This window comes from Ictalurus punctatus, chromosome 3 (genome assembly GCF_001660625.3).
Source record: "Ictalurus punctatus breed USDA103 chromosome 3, Coco_2.0, whole genome shotgun sequence".
NCBI lineage: Eukaryota > Metazoa > Chordata > Actinopteri > Siluriformes > Ictaluridae > Ictalurus > Ictalurus punctatus.
In genome coordinates this window covers 6,804,421-6,813,853 of record NC_030418.2, presented here as the reverse complement: position 1 = coordinate 6,813,853, position 9,433 = coordinate 6,804,421, and the positions used below count along the sequence as shown (strand labels likewise).

General features: G+C 37.7%; 1 protein-coding gene across 1 annotated transcript in view; it reads left to right on the top strand.

Moving 5' to 3' along the window:
- Positions 1-4,459, top strand: part of fam83b (family with sequence similarity 83 member B) — a 13,577-nt gene extending 9,118 nt beyond the window's left edge. The window contains exons 4-5 of the mRNA XM_017464562.3: positions 681-805; positions 1,689-4,459. Of these exons, the coding sequence (XP_017320051.1) occupies positions 681-805; positions 1,689-3,729 (2,166 nt within the window). The 3' untranslated portion in view covers positions 3,730-4,459. The remainder of the gene's footprint in view (positions 1-680; positions 806-1,688) is intronic.
- Positions 4,460-9,433: the final 4,974 nt, after the last annotated feature.

Below are 9,433 nucleotides of genomic sequence, written 5' to 3'. Positions count from 1 at the left end.
TATGGTCATTATAAGGTTCTTCATGACCTCAATAAACACTCATTATGTTATTAGAAACACCTGCACATTCCTGCAATTATTCAGTCAGCCAATCAATCCTCAACTGGTCTTCTGGTAGCGTAGCCGAGCTGTCTCAAGGTTCAACATGTTGTGTATTCTGAGATGCTTTTCTCCTCACTATGGTTGTAAAGAGTTGTTATTTGTATTAGTATACCCTTGCTGCCAGCTCAGAGCAGTCTGGACGTTGTCCTCTGTTCAACAAGGCATTTCTGCCCACAGAACTGCCGGTCATTGGATGTTTTTTGTTTTTTACACCACTCTGTGGAAACTCTAGAGACTGACATCCCAGAAAATCAGCAGTTCTGACATACCTTTACGTTTACATTTATTCATTTAGCAGATGCTTTTATCCAAAACAAATGAGGAAATACAAGTAAATACATACATACTCAAATCAGCCCAGCTGGCACTAACTACCATGCCAAGCTGAAATTCGCTGAGATCACATTTTTTCCCCTATTCTGATGTTTGATGTGAACATTAACTGATGCTCTTGACCTGTATCTTCATGGTTTTATGCGTTGCACGGCCACATTACAAATAAAGTGGCCAGTGAGTGTAAGTGGACCAATATAATTTATTCTTTCTGTAGAGAACACTTACTTTTGCCTTGTTTGCAGTACATGAGGGTGCGCACGGTGCAAGGCCAGGAGTACGTTTGCAAATCAGGAGCCAAATTTCATGGAGGAATGGGACAGAAATTTCTCCTAGTTGATTGCCAAAAAGTGTTTTTTGGATCATACAGGTAAGTTACTAAAGAGTGTCATCCGTTCAAAAAAACATGGTTATTGGATTGAGACTAAATGTGTAATATCTGAATATATAAAATTACTTCCACCACCTCCTGGAATATGTGTCTTATGTGTTGTTAACCTGAAAATCATTTTAAAAATGTTTTTAGCTCATATCCCTGGTTGTGTTGTACTTAATACCCATGTCTATGCATTTTTGACTGTCACCTTGCATATGTAAGTGAGGAAAACACTTTCACCCATAAATGAAGACTGCGTTATCATTTCCATTTAATGTTCTCTGTAACACTTTAGTTTGAATAGCAACAGTCTGTAGCAAATTGTAAATGTTATCAGAATATTAGTTAGAATAACATGTGAGTGCATACACAAGTGCTAAAACTGGTTTACTACATCTAGCTAAATAATTGCATGAATTTGCACGGAAATGAAGATCACACAGAGGTGGTCATTGTAATCGCTAGGCACTACATGGAAGCTATGGCAACTAGCAGGAACGTGAAGTCAAGAATATATATTGACTGATCAACATGCAGTGATTTAGAAGGGAAATAAAAAATTATGAACAGAGTGCAATAGTACACGCTTCTTGTATTTCCTACATTCATTTTCCGGTATATTAATTTGTAATTATATAGGGTAATATGTGCATAAAACTAGATCATTAAACTAGATATATGTACATTCCAAAATGATATCAGCTTGGCATTTTTTATGATCAGGCTGCATTCACATTTCTCATGTTGTCATACCATTTATTCAAATTTTATTCAGTATTTTCAGGTTCTCATTCAATATATACAGTATTTAGGTTTCATTCAGTTTGTATTAAATGTAAAGTAAATGTAAATTACATTCTTACTCTGTCGTTCACAGTCTCATGTGGTCCTGTGAAAAGATCCACCTGAGTATGGTTCAAGTCATAACTGGTGGGTTAGTGGAGTCTTACGACGAGGAGTTCCGGACTCTTTATGCCCGCTCCAATATTCCAGTTGAGTTCCAGTCTCAGGATGTCTTGACAGACCGAAGGATGAATGGCACAACTGAGAATTACTTTGGTCATTCCATCAGACCCTTTGAAAGGAAGGATCATTTGAGGCATACACTTGACTCTGTGTATCGACAAACCTGTGAAAGACAATCAGGCTTTAGGAGCACAGAGGAAAATCTTCCTATACCTCACCATAGTAGATTTCTTCAAAATGCGTTGGAGTACAACAAGCGGCACAGCTATGCAGGGGAACGACGGGAACCCTCACACATCAATCAGCACCCCAGGTATGGCACCAGTAACTGGAATGTAGCAGAAGACATCAGGTCTTATGGGAGGAACTACCCTGCTGTTATGGAGAACCCCTATGAAAGCTCCAGATTAAACTTCCTGAACAGGAATGCTAACATGCGCCAGTCCTACCATGGTCATGATAAACAGGTTCTCTCAGCACAGCATAACTTGCCAAGTTTGGCAAATACCTCCAAATCTTTTCTGCGCACATGGAGGATAGAATCTTACCTCAATAACAATGATGCACACATTGCAGAACCATATGATTATCTTGACCAATATGAGATGGAGAACAAACCTGTTCCTGCAATGCCCTCTCGTCTTAGGTCCTCACTGGTCTTTAGGTCCATCATCCCAGAGGATTCAGAACCCAACAGTTACACAAACGATCCCTTATCAGCTGTACGCCATGAGGATCAATTGGGAATACAGCCAGGTGTACCATACTATTCCTCAACACAATGGAATCAAACAGATTTAATGGACAATCGAATCCAACCTGATGACTTTATGTTAAAAAGACGAAGTATACAGGTCCCAGACCACTCAGGAAACAACTTAGGCTTTGGCTCAAGAAGAGATGTAATATATAACAGTCTCGGCAGAGCTAAAAGTCGATTTCAGGTTAAGGAGCCTGTGCTCCCACAAGACAACTTGTACAAAAGGCACAGTGTAGCAGACCCTAGGCATAACACATATAATAGTAACAAAGAGACTTCCAGCCATATGTATGGACATCTGTTGAGAAATCAAACGGAGAAGGATCCGGTAGTTGAGAATTCAAAAAGTGGAGGATATCCCCAAAACCTCAAAGAGGACCAGAGATCCATCTCACATTCAGACTTCAAAAAGGCTGAACGCAACAACGTGCAATGTGCTATTTGGCAAGAACCTCCCTCAAGAACCATGTCAGCAACAGCTCTAGAAGTGGAGGATGACAACCAGAAAAAATCCAATGCAATATCATCGCCAAGGTTCTTTAAAAAGAGTACCAAGAAAATCAAATCACTCCTAAACATTCCAGAGAAGCGGGACAGCTCACCAAAAAGAAAGCATGTCTCAAGTCTTAAAATAGGTAGCAGTTCTGACACCATTATTTCTGATGACAATGAACAAAATGCACAGCAGGATGACAAACAAAAGAGCTCCACAGCCAATTCTATGAAATCCACTGACAGCAGCATATTGAAAAGGACAAATGGGAGGATCCCTGGAAATGAATATCCTGCTGCTGTCTTGACTGGAGAATCATCTGCTCCTCGTTTTAATACAGAGGAGTTCCATGGCGATGGGTCTGTGAGAGCACCAGATCGGCTGTATTACAACAGTCACGACAATAAAAGAAATATGGTACAGGGCACCACCAGTCAGTGGCAGCGAGAGCAAGTTGGAGTCAATAGGGTGTACAGCCGTTTTGAGCCCCTTTGTTCCTTTGACACTAAACATACCTCTTCAGGACAGGGCACCAATGTGTCCATAAATAAAGCAGAGAGTCACAGAAGCTCTGTCCAAACAAGAGGAAATACAAATACTGATCCGAGCAACCATATAGCTCAACATACACATGGACATGAAAATAAATTAGGACGTTTCATACAGAGGGTTGGAAATTTAATAACCAAGAATAAGTAACTCAGGCTGTATAGTATGTACTGTATAAATAAGGGAAGCAGGGAGGTGCTTTCTTGGAGTTTTTTAATTGGCACAATTAATTTCACAATTATTTCATTTGTTTTCAACTTTTTTCAGAACAGGGAAAACCCGATCTTGATTAATCTGCTACATTATTGTTGAGAGAAAAAAAAAACAATTCCATAAACTCAGCTGTAGAAGAAAGAAGAAAACAACTTACCGTAACGATTATATATCAACTTCGCCTTGGTATAATTTGAAAATTGGTGCAATAAATTATATTGGACTACTTGTGTTGTAGCAGGGAGATTGAAACATGCTGCATACGATCCTGCACTGCTCTCTTGTTTTAGGTCATTTTTCAGGTCCATCACACCAGAGGATCCAGAACCCAGTATTTATGTATTTCTGAATGCCATGACAATTAATTTGGAATACAACCAGATGCACAATACTACTCCTCAATGAAATCAAACAGAATTAGTCACTAGGCATGTTCAACTTGATCAGTTTATATTAAACACACGTCATGTACAGGTTCCACTCCACTCAGGAAACAACTGATAATTCTCGTAGGACATCTGTTGCTTTGACTGTTGTTACCTGAATTGTTTACATTTGTAATGAAAGGTACAATGGATAAAAAACATCTACACACCCCTGTTAACAATGGCAGGTTTTTGCGATGTAAAAAAAAAAATAAACCAAAATAAATCATGTCAGAAATGTTTTTCTCCCTCAGTGTGAATTTATGACATAAAAATTAAGTGAAGAACAATCATATATATATATATATATATATATATATATATATATATATATATATATATATATATATATATATATATATATATATTATACGTACTATAAAATATGGCACATCTTGACTTTTCCCACTATTTCTTGTAAAAAAAAAAAATTCTAGTTCCATCAAATTGTAAGGGCATCTCCTTTGCACAGCCTTCTTCAGGTCACCCTCAGATTTTTAGCTGGATGGTCCAGGCTTTGGCTAAGTAATTCAAAAACTTTGGATGTATGCTTTGGGTCATTGTCATGCTGAAAGGTGAAATTCCTTTTCATCTTCAGCTTGCTAGCAGACATCTAAAGGTTTCACACTAAAATCGACTGGTATTTGTATGATTCCCTCACCTTGATAAAATCCCTAGTTCTGACTGAAGAAAAAAAGCCCTAAAACATGATGCTGCCTTCACCGTGCTTCACCATGGGTATGGTGAACCTTTGTTTTCAGTATCTGGTGTGACCCCCCTAGTGCAGCAATAACTGCAACTAAATGTTTCCAGTGACTGTTGATCAGTCCTGCACATCGGCTTGGAGGAATTTTAGCCCGTTCCTCAGTACAGAACAACTTCATCTGTGGGATGTTGGTGGGTTTCCTCACATGAAATGCTTGCTTCAGGTCCTTCCATTGGATTTCAGTCAGGACTTTGCCTTGGCCATTCCAAAGCATTATTCTTCTTTAACCATTCTTTGGTAGAAGAACTTGTATGCTTAGGGTCGTTGTCTTGCTGCATGACCCGCTTTATCTTGAGATTCAGTTTATGAATAAACCTCCTGACATTTTCCTTTAGAATTCGCTGATATATTTCAGAATTCATTCTTCCACCAATGATGGCAAGCCATCTTAGCCCAAATGCAGCAAAACAGGCCCAATCCATGATACTACCACCACCATGTTTCACAGATGGGATAAGGCTTTGAATGAAAACTATGCATAAAAAATGCAATTTTCTCCAAACATAACTCTTCTCATTTAAACCAAAACTTTCTATTTTGGTTTCATCCATCCACAAAACAAAATTTTTCCAACAGCCTTCTGGCTTATCCGTGTGATCTTGAGCAAACTGTAGACAGACACCAATGTCCTTTTTTTTTTTTTTGGAGAACAGTGTTTGTTTTTTTTTCCTTGCAAACCTGCCATGCAAACTATTGTTGTTCAGTGTTCTCCTGATGGTGGACTCATAAACATTAACATCAGTCAATGTGAGAGAGGCCTTTATATACTTAGAAATTACCCTGGGTTCCTTTTGTGACCTTGCAGATTATTACACGTCTTGCTCTTGGAGTGATCTTTGTTGGTTGACCACTGCTGGGGAGGGTAACAATGGTTTTGAATTTCCTCAATTTGTACACAACCCATCTGACTGTGGATTGTTGGAGTTTGGACAGATGCAGTCACAGTTAAGAGCTTTATTGAAAAGCATATAATCCAGAGGGCAAGGCAAAAACAACAACAAAGACAGGCAGAGGTCAGACAATCAGGCTAAGGCATGTAAGACAAATATCAAGGTCAAGGGTAAAGCAGAATCATAGCCAGAATAACAACACGATAGCAAGGCTAAACAACAGAGACAATAGCAACTGAGCATATTACTTCACAAAACATTATGAATGAGCAGTCTCTTTTATAGTGTGGTGTGTTAGTGAGTGTGATTGGGAAAAGGTGTGTCTGATTAGTCCTCAGGAGAAGATGTGGTGTGTACTTTTGGGAGTTGTAGTTGTCGGCCATGTTTGTAGCTTTCAGTGCACCAACAAGATCCCTGTCCCTGTCCTTTAAATAAAAAAGGGTGCTTATTCACACTTGTCATCCCATTCCTTTGAAATCACCTGACTCTAATTTCATCTTTAAATTAACTGCTAATCCTAGAAGTTCACATACTTTTGCCACTAACAGACATATAATATTGGATAATTTCCTTAAGTAAATAAATGACCAAGTATAATATTTTTGTCTCATTTGTTTAATTAGGTTCTCTTTTTTAGGACTTGTGTGAAAATCTGATGATGTTTTAGGTTATATTTATGCAGATATTTAGAACGTTCTAAAGCATTAGCACACTTTCAAGCAACATTGCACCTTTTGGAATTATGTTATTATTATACCTTTTGGAATTGCTGTAATCAGACCATAACACATTTTGCCACATTATTTGTCAGCTAAAAAGCATGCACCTCCTCTAATGTTGCCGTAGGTCTCTTGGAAGTCTCCCTGGTAAGTTTTTGTCTTGTCCTTTTGTAAATTTTGGAGGGATGTCCTGTTCTTGGTGATGGCACTGTAGCGCTCCATTTTCTCTATTTATTGATGATGGAGTTTACAGTGATCCATGTTACATCTAATACTTTGGAAATTCTTTTATACCCCTCTCCTGATCGATACCTTTCAACAAGTGAGATACCATGCATGTTTTGCAAGCTCTTTGCGGACCATGACTTCAGCAATCAGATGAACCCAAGAATACAGTATGTGAAGAAAATCTTACAGAAGCAGCTGATCTTTATTTGTGGCTAATCAGTATAATTTCATTGATGACAGCTGTATGATAATTATTTTTGAACTTCAGATTGAATGTGAATGGTTCATTCTGAACACAGCCACATCCCCAATTATAAAAGGGTATGCACACGTACAGTATAAAACCAGATTACTGTAACTTTTTTTTTTTAATTTCTCCCCCTTTTTTATTAATTTTTTCCCCCTAAAATGTTTCTGAGTTTTTTTCACTTCATTGTATACTTTGTAATTTTACATTCAGGATGAAGTTCTAACATGATTTATCTTGGTTTCATATTTTTACGTCACAAAAACTTGCCATTTTAACAGGGGTTTGTGGACATTTTATATGGGTTTTATTTTTTAAATAATGTTTTTACCTTGTATGCAAAATGCTACAGTACTTCTTCAGAATGAGGAGGGGGGGGGTTTACATAATTAAACTTCAGTCATGGTGCATGTCAAAGGCTTTATACCATGCAGTGACCAATTTGTGAATAGGAAAGCAAATGAAAGTTTACTGTGAGTTAACATTGTGCGGTTATGCGCATGCATAAGATATGGCAAAATACTTTCCACAATGCATGATATGTTTCTCAATATACTATTTTGATAATAAAGTGCCACATATTAGAAGAATTTGATTTAAGTCTTTTACAAGCAACTACATTATTTAATAAGGGAAAAAAAGGAAAATATACTGATTAGTATGAAAACTGATTTTACATGGTACAATGAGTAACTATTATAAAAGTACATATACCTGAATAAACCCACAATACTTAGAAAAGTGTATTATAAATGAATATACTGTATCATGATATTAATATTAGAGATTAATATCATATTGTCCAGCCCTAGTCAATACCATGATGATCAATTGTGTAGCAGAGTAATACACAACCAGGAAAAACATAATGTATTTTTTAATACAAAGGCCGCTATACTTTAATGATTTGTCAGACTTGTGCACTACACAAAAGACAGAATCTGCATGAATTTATAACCTTTCTACAAGCTTGAGACTGAGTGCTTTGTTTCCTGCATGAAAAATCTGCGTGTACTTACAGATGAGGATGCTCGATTTTTGAAGGTTCAGGGATAATGAGAGTCCACAGGAGATAACCTCTACAACAAAGATACAGTAATTCATTCATTCATTCATACAGTAATTCATTCACTGTCATTCATAAAACTTCAAATTTTGCAGTGGTATCATTTAACTGCATTCTTATACAATGCATACCTTTTCCCCACAGTTTCTAGGCATGCTAAACATATTCATTCTTTGAGTCCTTTCGTAAGATCATTTTTGTACCAAAATTAGTCTCTTTGACACTCAGTAGTTGGAAGAAGGTTGTATTGAAAATTTGCCACACACTACATGCAAATGAATCTACAGAGCAACACTGAATGCCAGTTTTGCCTTGAAACTCTCCTGACTTACTGAGATAACAAACAAAACTTCAATTTAAGGCAACACTGTTTCAAATGTTTCTAGATTTACTGTTTTTGCAGATTATTTTAAATCAATTTGTAACTGCTAATTGTGTTGTACACACAATAAACTCTCACTGATGCTAAGCACCACTCTTGCAAATCTCCACAACCCCTGAAAATTAGGGGTCTGGGTTGAATACTGGAGAGGCTTCCCTGATTATTAAACAATTATAATAAATAATAGCCGTTAGCAGTGGCAGCTGGTGGTTTTTCAAATCGGGGAAGCACATGTGTGTGTGTAATTGAAGTGTATATCTGTGTGTGGTGTTTTATCTGTTGATCTGCCCTTCTGTTTAATTCTCAGTGTCCCCTCATAAGTAAAAGAATCCACAGACTCTTACAAAATCAGGTAGTAGTGTTTCCCAGCTAACTAGCTAACACTTACCAACTACTTCAATTACACTGACTAAGATAGAAAATATATTTTATAGATAGATATCCATCTATCCATCTTCTATATCGCTTATCCAACAGGGTCACGGGGAACCTGGAGCCTATCCCAGGGATTATCGGGCACAAGGTGGGGTACACCCCAGATGGGGTGCCAATCCATTGCAGGGCACAAGCACATACATATTCACACATTATGGACACATTGGACATGCCAATCAGCCTACCATGCATGTCTTTGGACACTGGGGGAGTACCTGGAGGAAACCCATGCAGCATGGTGTGTACATGCAAACTCTGTGCACACAGGGCAGCAGCAGGAATCGAACCCCTAACCCTGGAGGTGTGAGGCAAACGTGCTAAGCAAAAACAAAAACAAACATCATTATTATTATTATTAACTCTATACGTACAATTTTCTTTTACAATATTTAACAATTACAATGATAAAATAACAAGCTATACTAGCTGTGTAAAAATGTTATGGATTTGGTTACGGACCAACTGCTGTCGTGCTCCGAGCAC